Raw genomic sequence first — 19,194 nt, forward strand, 5'->3', positions numbered from 1 at the left:
CGCCGTGCGCGTGGGGCGCGAGGACGGAGCGCGCGGTCCCCGGCGCCGCAGGGCTCGGTGTGAGAACCAGATTGCAAATGGTGCTACTCCCATCCTCACGGGATCGTTTTCCAGAACTCGGACGATTTTTGACACTTTTGTATGCCCCCGGATCTCGGCGCTGTGGGGCGCGGGGTGCCCGCAGTGCAGTGCCACGTTACCTCTCTGGGATTTACTGCTTGGGACCCCGCAGCGCCCGTTTGTCCAAGAAACCCTCCTCGGAGGAAATCCCTGTTTACTCTGTTCACTCTTTGGAGACTTTAGGTTTCGGTTTTGGTTTTTTTTTCACTTTGTTTTCCGTAGATTTAGGTTTATTTATCTGAGCAATAACTTCTGTGTCTGGTTTCAGCGACTGGAAGGGCAGCTGGGGCAGCGCGGCGCTCTGTAGCAACGGTGGGTGTACAGAGGGCGGATCCTGGCGGTGCTGAGGTGGTGTAGGAGAGGAAAGGGATTAAAAATAAAAAGGAAAAAAAAAATTAAAAAAAAGGAAAAAAAAAAAAGCAAAAAAAAGGCTCTGTAAAGTAATTGCCACAGCTGTATTTTGGCTTTCTCCTTTTTTTGGGTAGCTTGTATCAAACGTTGCAGTTTATATTGTGGAATAAACCCCTGGTTATGTTATAAAATGAAATGGTGGTGGTTTTGGAGCTTCGGTGGCGGTGTCGTTGCCCTCCGGGCGGAGCTCGGCGTCGTGGTCGGGAAGAGGAGAAAGGAGAAAGAGAAGGGAAAAGGGGAAGGAAAGGAAAAAGGAAAGGATCGCTCCTCCTCAAAGCGATCCCCGGGGCGGACCCGGACACAGATGCGGGAGCGGAGCGGAATTGGGCTCCGGTGGACCCCATAACGGCGGCGCTCCGCTCCGCTCCGCCGGTTCGGCGCTGGGGGGCGGGTGGGGGCGGAGCCACGTGACGGTACTAACCCCGCCCCCCCCCAGGCCCCGCCCATCGCGCGCTCAGGACGGCCCCGCTGCCGTTAGTCCTCCGCGCCGCCGGGGGCGCTGTGCGCGGTGACGTCGCGGCGCGCGTGCGTGCGTGCGTTTGGCGCGCGGCGACCCCGTATCCCGCGCGCGGCGGCGGCAGAGCGGAGCGGGGGGGGGCGATGGCGGGCGCGGCGGCGGCGGCGGCGGGCGGCACCGCACCGGGACCGGTAGCGCAGGGCCTGAAGGAGGCGCTGGTGGAGACGCTGACGGGGATCCTGTGCCCGGTGCAGGCGGTGCGCGCCGCCGCCGAGGAGCAGGTGAAGGTGCTGGAGGTGACGGAGGGTGAGTGAGCGCCGGGCCGCGCCGCGGGGCTGAGCGGGCACCGAGCGGCGGGCACCGAGCGGCGGGCAGGGCCGCGGCGGTGGAGCCGCCGGACCGGAGCCCGCGGGGCCGCTCGGGGCCCTCCCGCCGCCGTCCGCACGTGGGGCAGCGCCGTCCGGAGGCGGGCCGGTGCTGTTCGGGCCGTTCTGCTCCGCACCGCACCGCTGTCAGCTCCGCTCGGTCGTTACAGACGGGCGCGGAGTTCCACGTCCGCTCCGTCCGTTCCCGTCCCGAGGAACTGAGCTCTGCGGCGCTGCGGTGCGGACCTCAGAGCCGTGCTCGGCCCTCAGGGCTGTGTGCGGGTCCGAAGAGCCGCCGGTACCGGCCCGGAGCTGCGCACGCCGGCCCTGCACGGCCTCGGTCGGGTCCTGCCGCCCCTGGGCCCTCCTGGCGCTGTCCTTCTCCTCTTGGTGGGTTTTCCCGTTCTGAAGGTGCTCTGTGTGGTCCCTGAAGGACTCTCAGCTCCCGAACGTGAGCTCGGAAACGTCGTTAGAGGAAACTTACGGTAAAGAGAAGGAAGGTGCCCCTGGCTCAGGGGGAGCGCTGATTGCTCCCGGTGAATCGCAGGCGGTGGAAGGAGGGCACATGGTTCAGCAGAAGGGTTTTCTGCTGTGATCTGCGTGTGACGCTCTGCAGTACACAGGGCAGTGTTTGTTGGCACTGTGGCTGTTGGAGGTTTAATGGCAGTGGTGCAGCAGTACAGGTCTGGGATGTGCAGGAGCACAGCAGCACTGCGCTCTGTGGATAAAGGGAATCCAGAGGATGAGGAACGGGGTCACAGAGTCAGAATACCACGAGTTGGAAGGGACCCAGGAGCATCACTGGGTCCAGCTCCCATCATCCACACCTTCACTTTGTCGCTGCTTTACAGATATCCCGGAGTCACCCCACACTGTGCCCCAGGACATCACAGCTCTGCTCAGAATGGTTTCACAGCTTCACCTGGGGAAGGCTCCCCAGTCTGCTCCCATGGAGCTGCGTGTGGCACCAAAGCGGAGGGGATGGGAGAGGTCCAGGCTGTGTGGAAGGAGAGGGCTGTCCTCGTGGTGAGGGCTGCCAGGCTTTGGAGCACGTTGTCCTGAGAGGCTTCACTGATTCCAGGCTGGAATGGAAGGGCCAAAACCTGACTGGCAAATACTCCGAGCAGCCTGATTTGATCCTACTGATGCTGCTTCGATGCAAGGGTGGGCTGGAGACCTCCTGGGGTCCCTTCATCTGCATTACTTTGTGCTCTTGGGAGTCAGGGAGCACAGGAGGAAAGAGCTACATCCTCCTTGCAAAAACCAAGGGAGGAGCAAGAGCAGCACGGTGTTTGCCAGCACTGTGTTGTTGTGGGAAAGAGATGTAGATCACGTGAATCAGGAGTGCTTTGAAGTGCTATAAAGCAACCAGAAACATGCAGTCATTAACCACGTTTTAAAGATCGAGCACTGAAAGCAAAAACGAGGGCACCGTAACCATTAAATTCAGAGTCATAGAACAGTTGGAGTTGGAAGGAGCCCTTAAAGGCCGTGCAGTCCCACTCCCACGGGGACACCCACAGCTCCAGCACTGCTCAGTGACCCAGGGGCAGACAGAGCTGCAGTACGAGCAGTGTTAAGCCAAGAGCATCTCGGAGTGTGCGTGTGCTTGTTGTTAACCCGAGTTACAACATTACGACCCATGAGAGAAAGCAGTGAGATGCTGAGACAGCAAACAAAGTTTGTGCAGAGAGCACAAGGGAGATTGAATGCTCGTGATTCTCCTGAGGAGCTCTGCACTGGGTCTGTCTCCTTCCCACACATCAGCATTGTGTGTTTCTCCCAAAGTCTGGAGGAGGTTCTCTGTGTGGCAGTGGAAGTTGGGGTACAGACACTGATTTTGTGTTGCAGAGTTCGGTGTCCATTTGGCGGAGCTGACGGTGGACCCGCAGGGGGCCCTGGCCATCCGGCAGGTGAGCTCACCAATGCACTGTGCTGACCTTTCCTGCCTCGACAGCAGTGCTTTCTGGGCCTGCTGCAGTGGGTGCTGAGCAGCAGTCTGCTCTGTCTGCTGCAGCTTTTGCTGGCGGTGTTTTCCTCCTCGAAACGGAGGTTCAGGTTCTGTGTTTCTGCAGTCACGATGCAGTTTGTATCTCGTGCCCTCTTAGAGGTGAGAGGTAGCAGCCTTCTCCTGTCAGTGCTGTGTGGGCTGTGCAAGTCGTGGCCATCAGTTCAGCTTTTCACTGCCGTGGCTTTCAGAGCAGTGGGATGGGGTGCAGGGCTGAGCAGGCAGGTCGGGGGCGGTGCTTGCTGTGCTTGTGAGATTTGTTCCTAATTTGTGACCTCTCTTCTAATGCAGCTGGCGTCTGTCATTTTGAAACAGTATGTGGAAACTCACTGGTGTTCTCAGTCAGAAAAGTTTAGACCTCCAGAGACCACAGAGAGGGTAAGGTTTTGCTTCACGTTCCCTGATTTAAGATGCTTTGTCCATCAAGAATGTTAACTGGCTCCCTGAAATAGATGGTGTGAGTGGTGCTCAGAAGTGCTGCCCTTTCTCCTTCTGTCCCCAGGGCTGGTGCTTAGTTCTCCCTTGCCCATATCCTCCACAGAAAGCAAACACGGCCAGCATTAATCTCAGTGAACCCTGGATGTCCTCCATCCGTGTCTGCATCCTGTCTCGTTGCAGCTCTGAGCTGGGGAAGGCAGTTACTGTCTGTGCCTTCCTGAGGGCTCTGTGAGGAGAGTGCTGTGTTGTAGCACACCCAGGAGCTTCCCTGAGAGGAAACCCTCTTTTCCCTGAGAGTGCAGTCTGCAAGGTTTAGTTGTCTCCTAACGCTCGTTTTGTAAACCCGAGGTCGAATCTGTACCAGGATACGGCTGTGGATGTGATAGCTGGGTTTTGATGGCTCGCCTCGCGTTTGGGGACGCGTTTTGCTAAATGCTGCTGTTCCCTACAGGCCAAAGTTGCCATTAGAGAGCTCCTACCCAACGGGCTGAGAGAGTCCATCAGCAAAGTGCGCTCGAGTGTCGCGTACGCAGTGTCAGCAATAGCGCACTGGGACTGGCCCGAGGCGTGGCCGGGGCTCTTCAGCCTGCTGATGGAGATGCTGGTCAGCGGGGACGTGAGCGCGGTGCACGGCGCCATGCGGGTGCTCACAGGTACTTTGCCCTGCCCCAGTGTTCTGTGTACTGCACGTGGAGCTGGGGTTTGCTGCTGCTGCTCCGCGGTTGTGCTGCCTGCTGGGAGCTGGGAGTCAGGCAGGCTGCAGGCTGCAGCCCCTGGGAGCTTTGTAACTCCTGGTTCAGATATCTGCTGTTTGCAGCGTGACGTCTGTCTGCTGCCCGTCAGCGTGGGCAGGCGTGAAGCAGCGTGCTCTCTCCCAGTGCTCTCTGTGTTGTGGGTTTGTTTCCTTCGAGGTAATCCCTGTTCTCTGTCTCGCAGAGTTCACGCGGGAGGTGACGGACACGCAGATGCCACACGTTGCTCCCGTTATCCTTCCAGAGATGTACAAAATCTTCACAATGGCTGAGGTAACAGCTCCACTCCTGAGTGTGCACTGAACCGCGTTGGTGGGGATGCTTCTGGGAGCACACGTGAAGGTTGAGCTGTGAGACTTAAAGTCTTTCCTCTGCGCTGTGGTAGTTTGTGACAGCTAGCATTCCAAACAAGGAGATGAAGCCAGTAATGAAAGAAAAGGGAATCACATGAAGCAGAGAAGAAATGATCTTAAAAGAACATCTGATTGTTTTCCAGGTGTATGGTATTCGCACGAGATCGCGTGCAGTGGAGATATTTACCACGTGTGCCCATATGATCTGTAACATGGAGGAACTGGAAAAGGCAAGAGTTTAACCTACCCTACAGCACATAATGGGAATGGGGTGGGGCTCTGAGTGGTCGTTAATATGAGTGGGGGGGTTACGTACTGCCCCGTGTGGTTTCCTGCACGCAGTGGCTGGCTCCTGTGTGTGTGCCTGGATGCTGGGGCTTGGTTTCCTTAAGTGAGTTTAACAGATATGCAGGGACAGCTTGGAGAGAGGGGGTCAGCCCAGGGGGAGGTGTTTGTAAGTCTGTGGAGGAGCTCCCAGGCCAGGTGGATGTCAGGTAGCTGACACTGAGTTTGTTTGGCAGAGGAGGGGGTGGCCCCGGTGCTTTCACTGGCTCAGAGATCTGTTCCCTGGAACTCATCTCTGCTTGCACTGATTTTTAACCAGGGTGCAGCCAAAGTCCTGATATTCCCCGTGGTGCAGCAGTTCACAGAGGCCTTTGTTCAGGCCCTGCAGATGCCCGATGGTCCCACATCAGACAGTGGATTTAAGATGGAAGTCCTGAAGGTACGTGGATCACTGCTGATAGGAAATGGCCCAACACAGAAACAGTGCCAGGTGTGCTGAAAAAAACCTTACGGGGTCGGAGTGTGCAGGTTTGGGAAGGTGGGCAGCTGAGGCCTGCTCAGCTGCATCCCTTGAAGAAAAGTGTTTTAACAGAGTTACTGCAAATGAGCATAAAGTTATTCATAATGATTAGCTTTGCTCTGGAGCCACGAAATGAAATGCTGGAAGGTGCAGGAGGATGCTGTTGTGTTATTCAAAAGAGCAGCTGTTAAGTTCTGTGCGGTGGAACTGGTTTTCGTGGTGCTGTTAAAGGCAGCAGCACTGCACCCTGTTACCACATCCCACTGCTCCCCTGGCTGTTTCCTCTCCTCAGGGAGGGCTGCAGTGCTGTACAAGCAGTAGGAGCTGCTCGTTGCTCTCAGGCTTTCTGTGGGGGAGCAGTGTTCTGGGTGGGGGCTCAGGGCAACTGATGGTTTTGTTGCTCATGGCTTCTAAGCTAATCATGCCAGTTTTCTAAGGCAAAAGGAATTCAGGTGTAAGACCTGTACGTTGCCTTTCCTTCCAGGCATTTTGTAGTCATTGTAATGCAGAAATGAGAGAACTCAAGGGATTGGTTAAGCCAGCTCAGCAGATATGATGATTGCAGGAGCCCCTGAAGTGTAGGTACAATGGGAGAAAGAATGTGTTCCCATGTGTTGTTTTTTTTCCACCCTCAGTGAGTGACAGAGAGGAGGCCCAGGTGGCAGCAGGACTGGGGATTACCTCCATTGGTAATGGGAGTGCAGCCTGTGAGCTGGGTTTGGTGGCCGTCCCTGGTTTCCCTTCTGACTGCTGCTCTTTGTCCTTCCAGGCTGTGACAGCGCTGGTGAAGAACTACCCCAAGCACATGGTTTCCTCAATGCAGCAGATCCTGCCCATTGTCTGGAACACCCTGACAGAAAGTGCTGCCTTATATCCTTTGCAGTGAATGCTTTTAACTAGAGTACAGCAACCCAAACTATCTTGTGCCCAAAAAGGACTTGAACGTGGCTGAAGAGTGTGAGACCTGGAGTACTCCACCGTGACCAGCAGTGCAGGGATCTGTTGCATAGATTCTGTTGGTATTTCATTTGCTGCAGTGGCTCCTGAGTCAACAGTAAGTGATGGGAGCACCCACACTGTGCAGGCTGCAGAGCTGTGGCCAACCTCTGCATTCTCTGTGGTGCTCTTCAGTGAAAATTGCCTTCTTAAAACAATGTCAGGTAGTGATCTGAAGACTTCAAAGGAGGGCCAGCCTCATCCCTTGCTGCAGCAGTAGTGATGACTGGTTACACTTGCTGCTGAAGTTGAATTCAATTTGCCTTTTAAATGTTATCTCTTAGTCATTACTTTGCTGAGCAATCTGCATTGTTAAGGAGATGTTCTGCTGGTCGTTTTCGTGGTACGTGCAGACTGAGATCAGATCTTTCCATATCATTAATCCAAAAGCTGCTTCTTTAGCCTTTCATTGTTGAATTGCAGAGCACCAGGCCTTGTTTGTCACCTTCTGTGATGCAGCACCGTGCTGCTGCTCTGATAACGAGGAGCTGACTGAGGTTTTTCCTCTGTGAGTTAACGAGCACGACGATTCTAGACATCACAGAGCTAGGCCTTTTCATACTGAAGCTGACTGCCTGGTCCTCTGCTTTGTTTGTGTAAAGACCCCTGGTAAAACATGAGGAACTGATCGTTATTCTGATGATGGATTTCTCCCACTCCACTCCTGACTGCCCCTGCAGTTCTGGCAGTGCACAGCCAGGAATTGCTAGGGCTTCATCTTCTGACTGAAACACAGCACTGTGTGTAACCCACGTTCCCTGAGAAAGAAGGCATAGTCAAAGTGCTGAATTTTAATTCCTATCAGATGCATCTTCTTAGAAACATGCGTGTTCACTTAACTCCGTCTACTTATGTGAGAACAGAGGTAAATTATACAGAAGAGGTGGAGGATCCTGTGGATTCTGATGGTAAGAACTTGTTGAACTGCACTTCTGAGCCCTCTTCAGAAGAGTGGACTTTCCTAAGTATTACTGTTGTCAAAACAGTTGCAGAAACACCTCGGGAGTTCACGCTTAATGCACATTTACAGTGTTGGAAAGAAGTGATGGATGCTGTTCTAAGTTCATGTGACTGTGATCAGTGAAGCTGCATAACTTAAGCTTTCTAACAACTCAAAGAGTGAGTTTTGCAGCAATTTTGAGGCAAAACTAGTGGGACAAAAGAAAACCAAGCAGGTTTCATTTGGGGCTTGATCAGTTTTACTGAGGGGTATGCAGTGATGTGGGAAGAGAGCAGAAGGTGATCAAGTCAGAGTCCTCCCAGGGCTGCTGCCCTTGCTAGTCCAGGAGCAGGAACAACCATTGCCATTACAGATGACCTGACAGTCTGTAATTGTGTTTCACACTTGTTTATGCTCCTGTGTAAGCATTTTGAGTCACAGTCCTTTCTTTCACTTCTTTGTTCAGGTGAAGTATTGGGATTTGAGAATCTGGTGTTCAGCATATTTGAGTTTGTTCATGCCTTGTTGGAAAACAACAAATTTAAGAGCACAGTGAAGAAGGCTTTGCCAGAGCTGATTTACTACATCCTTCTTTACATGCAGATCACAGAGGAGCAGGTGAGCAAGTTTGTCTTGTGTAGGAAGTAAATGAGATAGTAAGAGATTTAAACCAATTAATGTCCTAAGAAGTGCTTTGCTGCATGGAGGCTGCTGTAAGCTATGGTGGTTACTTAAGGACATGGTTTAGTGGGCAGTTTTGTTGGTAGGTGGGCAGTTGGACTAGATGGTCTTAGAGGTCTTTTCCAGCCTTTATGATTCTGTGCTCTTTCCATCAATTTATCACACCATGCAAGAGTTCTTATCAGTAGTATCATGTGTGCAACAGTTCAGGAATGTATTGTGAAAATGAAAGTTACCAAACTGAAATGGAAAGCCAACACTACTGCGATAGCAGGAGGATTGTGCAGGTGGTGTGACCTGGTTTTATGGTCTCCCAGCCTGAAAGCCATCTTCTGTTTGTCTTGTTAAGTAGGCATGCATAAAAGCACACACGCTGTTAAAGCTTCATCTGCTTCTCCCATTCCTCATCTATAAGTAAAGCTGTGTAGCAGTGATTCCAGCTCAGTTGTGTGTTAGTCAGACTCTGATTTCAAAAGAGGAGCAAGATGAGCTCAGGACAGAGAGGACCTCTTCTATTAAAGATTTCTGCCTCAGCACATAAGAATCATCAGTTGAAGATGACTTCTTATGGCAGAGAGCAGATCTGGAAGCAGTTGTGCAAAACCTAAGTTTGTTTTGAAGAGAACTCCCTTTATCCTTACTCTGAATGTGTTATCCACCCTGTCCTTCTTGTCTCTTTTCTGTTTCAGATAAAGGTTTGGACTGCAAATCCCCAGCAGTTTGTGGAGGATGAAGATGATGACACTTTTTCCTATACAGTGAGGATTGCTGCTCAAGATCTGTTGCTGGTATGAGAAATGTTCCACGCTTTGAAGCATCCAAATTAATGAGCGTGACACGTTTAGCTTCGTGGAGAGCAACTGGAGGAAAGGCCAACCCTGAATGTCTGTACAATTAAACAGAATTGTTTCCTTCTGCACAGGCTGTGGCTGCTGATTTCCAGAATGAGAGTGCAAGTGCTTTGGCTGCAGCAGCTACGAGGCACTTACAGGAAGCTGAGCAGGCCAAGAACAGCGGTGCTGAGCACTGGTGAGGAGATGGGCAGCGGGGAGCAGCACTGTGAGGAGTGGTGCAGCACAAGTCAGTCACACGTTTCTGTTTGTGCAGTGGGCAGGGATGAAATCTGAGAACTGATTGGGGGAAGAAAGAGGAGAGTGCTCCTCAAGCTGACGCAGCACCCTTTCTGTGGAAGCCTTTCAGCAGGCTCTGTCCCAGGCTGCTGCCCTGACTGGCAGTCCCTTAAGGCATCGCTGTAAGCTGTCCTTGGTTGCACACATGGGCAGTCCTTCACTTTGTGCTCAGTTCAGTGGGCTCAGAATTTCAGGCATCTGCCTCAGTGCTTCTGCACACAGAATTATCAAGGGAGATGCAGCTGGAGACCTGATCCTTTGGAACAAAGTCTTCTTTATTTGTTCTGGAGGGGAAGAGGTGGTCCAAGCAGCCACATTTCTTTTAACCCTGAATGAGAATGCTGCCTGCCCTGGGTGAGTTTCCAAGTCCCCACATGGCAGAGTTCTGTGAATGTTCTTTTGTGTCTGCTTTAGGACCGAGTAGGTCGTTGTATCAGCTTAGGAAAAAAGATCTGAATGGTTTTCCTTTGGATTTTTGATTCAATTATTGAGGTGGTGGTGGACGGAAAAGCCTAAAAGCATCTGGATTCTCTTACAGGTGGAAAATACATGAAGCTTGTATGCTGGCACTGGGCTCAGTGAAGTCCATTATTACAGACAGCGTGAAGAACGGCCGGATACACTTTGATATGCATGGCTTCCTCACCAACGTGGTTCTGGCAGACCTCAACCTTTCAGGTATGCCAGCTGTGGCCGTCAGTCGAGCTGCTGCTAAGTGCTGACCCTGGGAACCTCTCACAAGTTCGGGTGTCTGTGCTCTGCAGGTCCTGTTGTGCAGTGCAGCTGTGCACTCTGTGACCTTCCACTTCTGAGCTCACACTTGCTGCTAAGTCCAGTGTAAGCTGTTAAGTGTGGGCCACTGTTGAAACGCAGTCACCTGGGAGCTTCAACCTGTGGATGAGATGGAAGGGCCATTACTTGGGGCACTTTGGAAAGCATCTGTTCTGTTGTCTTCTATCAGCTTCTGGGAGCCACTCCAGCAGTATTTAACAGGCTTCACATTGCTGCAGTGCCAACATCCCATTTTCTTTAAGCTGAGGCTGATGCTGGTCACAGCAGGAACCCAAGTAATACTCCTGGTGAGGATGCTGTTAGTGGGAGCTTCGTGGGCTTCTCCTTTCTGTGTTGTCATACATCAGCATGCGAGGAGGTCAGAGGAGTTGACTCAACTCTGCAAACAGTGAGAAATTCAGTCAGGTGTGAGTGGTATCAATGTGTCCTCCTTGAGCTGTGTCAGTGCAGAAGATAACAAATTGTTGGACAGCCAAAGAAGCATTTATTCAACTGATTGTGAAGTTTTGTTTCTTCTTTTCAGAGCTGACTCTGACTGCAGAAATAGTTTGGAAAGTGTAAATAACGTCCAAAGAAAAGGCAGCAGCTGTTCACGTAGATTTGCACACAGTTACATGTGCAGTGTTGGGTTGGAAATGAGCTTTTGTGTTTTAGGAAGAGCTCTTTGAACACGGAAGGTTTTCAGGGGGTGTCTGTTTAGTGCTCAGTAATGGTAATAAGACAAAGGAATTTTCTTTTTTTAAATCCTTGCTTTAAAAGTGAAGCAGAGCTCTTCTCCTGCTGCATGTGCTGGGTTCTGCGTGCGTTTCTGATGTCTTCATCTTAAAGTTAATAGCTGCAGGATTATAAATAATGGTAGTCAAGCTGCAGGGGGATGGAGAACACCAAGGTAGCCTAAATAGATAAGGGGTATTTTGGGCCTGAAAAGGCAGAAGGGTTAAGTGTGTGATAAAGGTATCTCATACTTTGATCAGTGTAGGACTGGTGAGTAGAGATTGAGCGTTCACTGCTTCTCTGGTGCTGCTAAACGTGCTCTTCTGTGACTGCAAGGTAATGGCTGAAACTAGGAGGCAAACTGTGGAAGATCACCGTATGTGTATTCTTTCTCTGCTTTCCCCTGAGCTTCTGCTGCTTGCTGCTCCTGGGGATGGAGTATTGAGCTGCACCAGTAGGAGTTGCTGGAAACGCCTCCGTTCTCTTGCTCTGCTCTGGTGATCAGTAAAGTGTGTACTGCTGTACTGCTGCACAGTTTGCAGTGTCTGTAGCTGAGGGAAGAACTCTTCTTAAACCAATGAGAAGTTGAAAACGGACCGGATTGTGCCTGGCAACAAACACTGAGTGCTGTCATGGTGTACTGCTTCCCTGCTGGGATGACAGAAGTTTGGGTGACGTGTGGAGGCAGCTCTGACTTTAAATTCACGGACCTTACTCTGAAACCACAGCTCTTCTGTTCTGCTCTGTTTTAGTGTCCCCTTTCCTGCTGGGCCGGGCGCTCTGGGCCGCCAGCCGCTTCACCGTGGCCATGTCCCCAGAGCTCATCCAGCAGTTCCTGCAAGCCACTGTCAGTGGGCTGCACGAAACCCAGCCGCCCTCCGTCCGCATCTCTGCAGTCAGAGCTATCTGGGGGTAAGCTCGTGCTCAGGTACCCCGAGGCCTGGGGCTCTGTGTTACCAATTGCATTTTTAAGGCTGGTACATTAAGACGTAACATTTCCGTACAGGCTGTGAAAGTGATTGCATGGGATGAATAAGAGGTGAAGAGAGCAGGGTCAAAGCAGAATAACTGCGATGGGGATGAGAAGCTGAGCTGCCAGGTTGCCTGCATCACCTGGCTCAGCTCAGCTTCTGTGAGCCATGGGGTGGAGTGGGAGGAGATGTAGTCGAGGGGCCAGGGGAGTCAACTAGCAGAAGAATGGGTGGGATGAAGTATCCATTTATACCCTTAGCACTGGATTGTATGTAAAACACTCCATGCGTTCTCAGTGTAATTTTGTTTCATGTCTAGCTACTGCGACCAGCTGAAGATCTCTGAGAGCACCCACGTGTTGCAGCCTTTCCTCCCCAGCATCCTGGATGGTCTGATCCACTTGGCGACGCAGTTCAGCTCGGAGGTCCTCAACCTGGTGATGGAGACACTGTGCATTGTGTGCACGGTGGACCCGGCGTTCACAGCGAGCGTGGAGAGCAAGATCTGCCCCTTCACCATCGCCATCTTTCTGAAGTACAGCAACGGTACGTGTGCAGCTTGCACTCTCAGGGCATGGTTGGTTTTGCTGACAGATCCTGATTGGGATTGTGACTGTGCTGAAAACGTAATTAACCATAATTGAAGGGATGTTGCTCTGTACTGTAAAGCTAGAAGGGGAAGTACTGCTTTGCCAGTTTGAAGTAGTGGCAGCAAAAATTGAGATGTGTCCGTTAGTATGTTTTAGTAAATGGTGCTTTCTCTCTCCAGATCCAGTTGTTGCTTCTCTTGCCCAAGATATCTTTAAGGAGCTAGCTCAGATAGAAGCCTGCCAGGGTCCAATGCAGATGAGGCTAATACCAACTCTTGTCAGCATCATGCAGGCCCCTGCTGACAAGATCCCAGCAGGGCTTTGTGCAGTAAGTGCTACAGTGGTACCTGGTCTGAGCTGGGGCTGATTCCCTGTTCTTTAATAAAGGATGACTGCAACCAGTAGGAAGGTTGCTTCAAACTGCCTTTGAACAACAACTTCAGCGTTGGGTAGATTTGTCTGTGTGGAGAGAAGGCAAACTGCAGATGGGGGGGGGTGTTTCCAGAAGTGTTCTGGGTCTGTGCACTCCCTGCAGTCTCTGCAGTATATCCCTAGCTGTTCTGCTGTGGCATAGTCAAGTTTCACCAGTGACCATCTATCCTGTGTGGTGGATTGTTCTCCAGCAGAATGCATAACTATTCCTTGCCTTTCTTTCTGAGATTTTTTCTGATTTAAATGTCATGTGTTTAAATTGCTGGGGATAAACTGTGCACGTTTGTTGTTTCCCTAAAAAGTCACTTAGAAAAGATGGAGCATTGGCTCTATAGAGTGACTGTGTGGAACTAAGCCCATAAATATCTTCATCAAAGTGCTTATCATCTGCATATTGATCAGTATTGCTGGAACAATTGCAAGAAGGTGATTAAAATAAATACAGATCGAGATAAAATGGAGCAAGTCATCCAGAACGATTCTCTGGTTGCTCTGCTCTCTGTGTGTCAGGATAACATATGTCCCTGTGGAGCTGTTCACCACATTGAGTGGTTTTACACCACTCTTAATGTTTGAAGTGCCTTGGGAACTCCACAGTGCACAGCACCGTGTGTCCGTGGCAGTCACAGTGGCTGTGTGACTCTTGTGTAACATGAAGGTGTGGTGGTGGCACTGGGTCACATCTCTCCTGTTTGTGACTTTGGTGCTTGCAGTGCTGACTCTGTGCTGTGGCTGCTGTCGTAACGGTGCTTTTGTTCGTGGTTTCCTTTCAGACTTCTATTGATATATTAACCACAGTTGTGAGGAACACCAAACCTCCTCTGTCCCAGCTCCTGATCTGCCAAGCATTCCCCGCAGTGGCCCAGTGTAGTTTGAACACAGATGACAATGCTACTATGCAGGTAACAGTGTAGGAGTGGTAAGAGCTGCAGGGTTGGGAGAACTTGGGAGAGGTGACCAAAAAAGACAGTTGGCAAAGCCTTCGAGGGAGCCCGTGCTTTGCTTGCCAGGAGCTATATCATCAGCTCCCCAGGAGGCTCTGCTGCCTCCATCTATCATTAAAGCATTGCTGTTCAGGGACCTGCAATGACTGCTGCTGAGATCATTCTGTAATTTGGAGGATCAGAGTGAACAGAGCAGCAGCAGCCTTGACCTGTTTTTTTTCTATGTTAGTGCTCTGGAGCACGTAAAACCTCACTGCTTTTCTTCCCCTGTAATAATAGTCATGACATCTAGGAAAGGCAGAGGCTGTCTGCAGGAAGCACTCTCAGGCATGACGCAGCAGAACCTCCTGCATCTTGCTTCTAGACATTTTCTTGTGCACACATTTAAGTGGGAACAGGAGGATAAACTTCTTTTTGGTTGATTCACACACGGAGTGGAGGGATTGGGCTCATGGGGAGTGCTGATCTGAGCTGTGCTTGTTGGCAGCTCTGCTGTTACGTGGTGATGGCTTTAGGAAGGGGAATTCTAACACTGTCTTTCTCTTTCAGAATGGTGGTGAGTGTCTGCGTGCGTATGTCTCAGTGGCACTGGAGCAGATTGCACAGTGGCATGATGAGCAGGGCCACAATGGGTTGTGGTACGTGATGCAGGTGGTGAGCCAGCTTCTAGATCCAAGGACCTCGGAGTTCACTGCTGCCTTTGTGGGCAGGCTGGTCTCCACTTTAATTTCCAAAGCAGGGAGCGAGCTGGGAGAGAACTTGGACCAAATCCTGAGAGCCATCCTGAGCAAAATGCAGCAGGCAGAGACACTCAGTGTAATGCAGGTGAGCAGAGCAGGAGCCAGCAGGGTGAGAAGTGTTGGGAAAAGGAAATGTCAGATGGAAAAAATAAATGTGTGCCCAGTTGTTTATGGGTTATGCACTCTGAGGTTCTGTGCACCCCCTGAAGTACTCAGGATGTGACCTGCTCTGTTGGTGCAGAGTTGTCTGGATTACCAGGTAAGCCAGGCTCTTGTTGGGTAAGCTTTAATGCACCTTAGATAGTCTCTCATGACCCTTTGCTTGCAGGGATTGAACCTTTGGAGAGCACCTTCTTTAGGGTGTTGTGACAAAGGCATGCCTTTGAGTGTGTCTGAGAACAGCTTGGGGCTGGGACCAGGTTTTGGAGGTGGGGAGTGTAGTTGGCCTGGGTCAGAACAGAGGTCAGACGAAAGTAGCACACGGTATCTTGCAGATGGTTTTGCTTTCCTTTCCTCTTGGGGTTGGTAAGCACCATCTCCATTCCTACAGGGCACTCAATTCCTTGAATATTTGATAAAACATTTTCAGCTATTAAATTATGTACAGCTGGTGTTTTCTTTTTTCCCTGGCAGTCCTTGATTATGGTGTTCGCTCATTTGGTTCACTCACAACTGGAACCACTCCTCGAGTTCCTGTGCAGTCTCCCTGGACCCACTGGCAAGCCTGCCCTGGAGTTTGTGATGGCTGAATGGATGAGCAGGCAGCACCTGTTCTACGGGCAGTACGAAGGCAAAGTCAGGTAGGATGCTCTGTGAGCAGCACCCGTGCCTTGATGGCAGCTGCCTGATCATCCCCTTGCAATTCAGCTTGCTGTATGTGAGGGAAGGGGGGAGCTGGTTCTCCCTTCGCTGTGCCTGCAGAGGGCAATGTGAGTTATTTTCCTGTGCTGTCAGTTCGGTTCAGGAGAGCTGTGGTGACTGGAGCACTTCTGAGCCCTGATTGTCCCACTCTCTGCTCCTTAGCTCTGTAGCACTGTGTAAGCTCCTTCAGTACGGCATCAACACAGACGACAAACGTCTTCAGGACATCAGGGTAAAGGGAGAAGAAATATTTAATATGGATGAGGGAATACGGACACGATCAAAGTCAGCCAAAAGTAAGTTGTTATTCTGCTGCTGTAACTTCTTCTTCTGGTAGGGGGTGCTGTGAAGGCCCCTGAGCACCAGGTCCTGCGAAGCCGAGGAGCTGCTTCCTAGGGAAGGGGCAGGATGCCTTCTTACAGCTGATCCATACATGGTGTGTTCTGTATGTTGTGCGTGTGTACCAGCACACCCAGATGTCAGCTGGTCACACAGTAACTGCCAACGTCTGAGCACCTCAATCAGTGCTCACAGTTCTTTGATAGAATCTCCTGTGATTAGGGACAGACCACTTTTTATTAAGCACAGTATGAATGCATCTTTTTCTTCTCTCGCAGACCCTGAACGCTGGACAAACATTCCTTTGTTAGTAAAAATCTTAAAATTAATAATAAATGAACTCTCTAATGCCATGGAAGCAAATGCATCGAGACAGACCACTGCAGATTGGAGTCAAGGTAAAACACTAGGATTGCTTTTCCTCTTTAATGGCTCAAATCTACTCTGTAATCTCTTCAGAAGCGTTCATAGTAATTAGAAACTGACAGTAATAACCATTACACCTTTAATTAGAGTCACTGAGCCTTCGTAGTTGGAAGGGGCACTTGCAGTCATCTAGTCTAGTCTAGGCTCCCCTGCAGTGGACCGGTGTAAGCAGTTAAACAAAGGTTTAAACGGTAATTCAGAGGATGAGTCACTTACTCCAGGTATTCTTATACCTGGAAATTATCTGGAAATGATATTCCTGTACGTGGAGTTCTATCTGGAAGTCAGGATCACACACACCAGGAAAGTTCTCCCTGTTTGGGTGTGTCTGGTTCTTGTTTCCTCCCCCTGGGGGGTGGTGATGGCTGCAGGTGTCTCCTGGAAGCAAGGAGCTCTGCATAGCAGCTGCTGGGCCTCTGCTGGCAGGCTGGGCTGTGGTGTCTGGAAATCGTTGTTTTCTAAACAGATGATTCAAATGATATGTGGGAGGACCAGGAAGAGGACGAGGATGAAGACGAGGGCTTAGCAGGACAGTTCTTATCAGATATTCTTTCCACAAACAAGTATGGTAAGTCACAGCTTTGAGGTGCTCACTGCAGGATGACACAAGTAGATGACCTTCTGCTCTACGTTTTCCTTCCTTGACAGCAGCACAGAAGTGAGGGGCAGGGGAAGGAACTGCTACGGTGGGGATTTGTTTCAAACAGGAGGGTTTGGGGGCTGCTGTGGGGTACATCAGGTGTTCCTTCAAGAGGTGTCAGAGCTGTGGGTGTGATGGAGTGGCAGTGTCATAGCAGGGGATGAATTTGCTGTGGAGTGACCTTGAAAAAGGAGCAGTGCACAGAGAAAACGGAGCATGTACAGTGCTCCTCCTTTCCTCTCCACTTTGTGAGCAATCTTAGGAAAGAGACCCTGCAGGCTAACGGGGAGGCTGCTTGCTTACACGAGGCTGGAAGTGTGTCCCCCTGCCATGAGATCAGGGCTGAGATAACTGCCATAACAAACTCACCCCATGTCGGTGTGCTCCTCTGTGTTCCCTGGGACTCCCACCTCACTCCTCATGTTCTGGGATGCAGTTTTGTTTCCAGCCATGGAAGCAGAGGAGTGAACATGCTGCACACAGAACTGCTTCACAGCAGTGCTGAAGTTGTGTGTGGGTTTGTGGGTTTTGACGAGAGTCTGAGAGAGCACTGCTGAGGTGTTCTGCTCTGTTAAAACGTGCTGCCTTGCCTCTGACAGATGAGGATTACTATGAAGATGATGAAGAGGATGACCCAGATGCATTAAAGGACCCTCTTTACCAAATAGATCTCCAGGTGATGCTCTAGAATGAGGTTTCTTTTCATGTCAGTCAGATTCCTGTCCTTTGTGAATATTTCTTTACACTGTACACGAACAAAACCACCAAGCACCACTCGAACAGATAACAACCATTGTCCCCGGTGTGCTCAGGTCACTGAAATGGCTTTGGAAGGTGCTGAGCATCCAAACAATGCCCGCTCCTTATTGTCTGTGTGCCTTATAAATGAATTGTGGCAGAGGGAGGTGAGACCTCCATCCATGGGCTCTCTGAAATCAGAAGCAGAGTGGGGATTGGAGCTCATGTGCTCCCTGTGCTGTGCCACGTGTGAGCACCCCTGGTCCTTCCCCACCCCCCAGGGCTGCTCCACTCCTCCCTGCCCCCACAGTCCCTGTGCCATTGCTGTGCTGCCACGCTTCGGTTTGGGGGCTGATGCTGACTGCTGCTTCCTGTCTCCTGCAGGCGTATCTCACCGACTTCCTGAGGCAGTTTGCTCAGCAGCCCTGCTATGCCATGTTTTCAGAGCACCTCAACGAGAACGAGAGGCGCGTGCTGCAGGCCATCGGCATCTAGAGCTGGCGCCGCTGGGCCGTGTTTCTGACTCCATGTTCTGTGACTGAACATCAAACGTTCTCCGGTGCCCACCTGCTTGTTGCAGGTGGATGTTGGGCCATGGCCACGTGGTGAGCCTCACCTTAACAAACCTGCTGAGAGGAGGAAGAGTAAGAAAGCAGCGGAGGTGAGAGCCTGCCGAGCTTTGCACGTCGGCCTCACCATGGGAGCACTTTCATTTTCCACTTTCCAGGAAGTTCTTAAAAAAAAAAAAGAAAAAGCAAAACGTGTCCTTAATATTTTTAAAAGCAAAACTGCCTCTGCGTGCAAAGAGGCACTGAACTGAGGTTACACAGCACAGCTGGACGGAGACAGGCACGGAAGGTCCTTCCTCTTCATGCTCAGTAACACACACAGGGTAAATGTCTCAGTCTCACAGTGGGACTTTTTATAGAGCCACGGACTCTTAGCAGAGACACCTGGATGGTGCAGGAGCTGTTTGCAGCAGTCTGGCTGGGAAGCTGAGGCACAAAACCGGAGCATTTCCTCCTTCCCACTGCGGACAGGGCTCTGTGGCTCACATTTACTGCCTGCTGCCCCGGGCAGCTCCGTGGTGCTGTGTGTGTGCTCCGCTCCCGTGGCACTGCTAACTGCATCGGATGTATGGGACACAGAGAGCCACCCGTGGGGGAAGAAAAATGATGGTATTTCATGTATGTGCTCCGTGACAGCCACTCCGAACTGCTCTGCTTCCTCCACACTGCTGGGTGTTTTTGTAGAGTGGTGAGGTAACGTTTGCAAATCGATTTACCCGTAAGAACAGCGTGATGTGTCTCACAACACCTCTCTGCCTTTGGTTCCCCCTCGGGGAAGATGAAAATAAAACGATTGAAGCGTCCGTGGTGTCCTCGCAGAGCTGGAGCCAAAGGCAGTGCTGCTGCTGCTGCCCTGAGCTCACTGCTGGGGGGGGGGGTCCACTGTGCTCAGGGTGGGGGGAGAAGAGAGCACTCCAGCCACGGGTTGGTTCAGAGTTCTTGTTTTCATTTGATGGAATGTGGGAACTGTGCAGCTCTAATC

The 19,194-nt window shown here is 51.2% G+C and overlaps 1 protein-coding gene across 1 annotated transcript; it reads left to right on the forward strand.

Annotated features, from left to right (window-relative positions):
• Positions 1–1,131: 1,131 nt before the first annotated feature.
• On the forward strand, positions 1,132–18,138 carry IPO9 (importin 9). The gene is made up of 24 exons (XM_065747537.1): positions 1,132–1,294; positions 3,205–3,266; positions 3,653–3,739; positions 4,251–4,452; positions 4,736–4,824; positions 5,048–5,134; positions 5,509–5,628; positions 6,479–6,579; positions 7,555–7,613; positions 8,112–8,263; positions 9,016–9,114; positions 9,249–9,355; positions 9,995–10,134; positions 11,715–11,874; positions 12,253–12,479; positions 12,703–12,851; positions 13,729–13,857; positions 14,449–14,724; positions 15,273–15,439; positions 15,663–15,796; positions 16,118–16,237; positions 16,732–16,833; positions 17,505–17,581; positions 18,028–18,138. Exons 1-24 carry the CDS (start codon positions 1,132–1,134, stop codon positions 18,136–18,138), a joined length of 3,120 nt encoding a protein of 1,039 aa, XP_065603609.1.
• Positions 18,139–19,194: the final 1,056 nt, after the last annotated feature.

The sequence above is a fragment of the Cyrtonyx montezumae genome, unplaced genomic scaffold (genome assembly GCF_038088225.1).
Source record: "Cyrtonyx montezumae isolate F1298 unplaced genomic scaffold, pur_monq_1.0 scaffold_45, whole genome shotgun sequence".
NCBI lineage: Eukaryota > Metazoa > Chordata > Aves > Galliformes > Odontophoridae > Cyrtonyx > Cyrtonyx montezumae.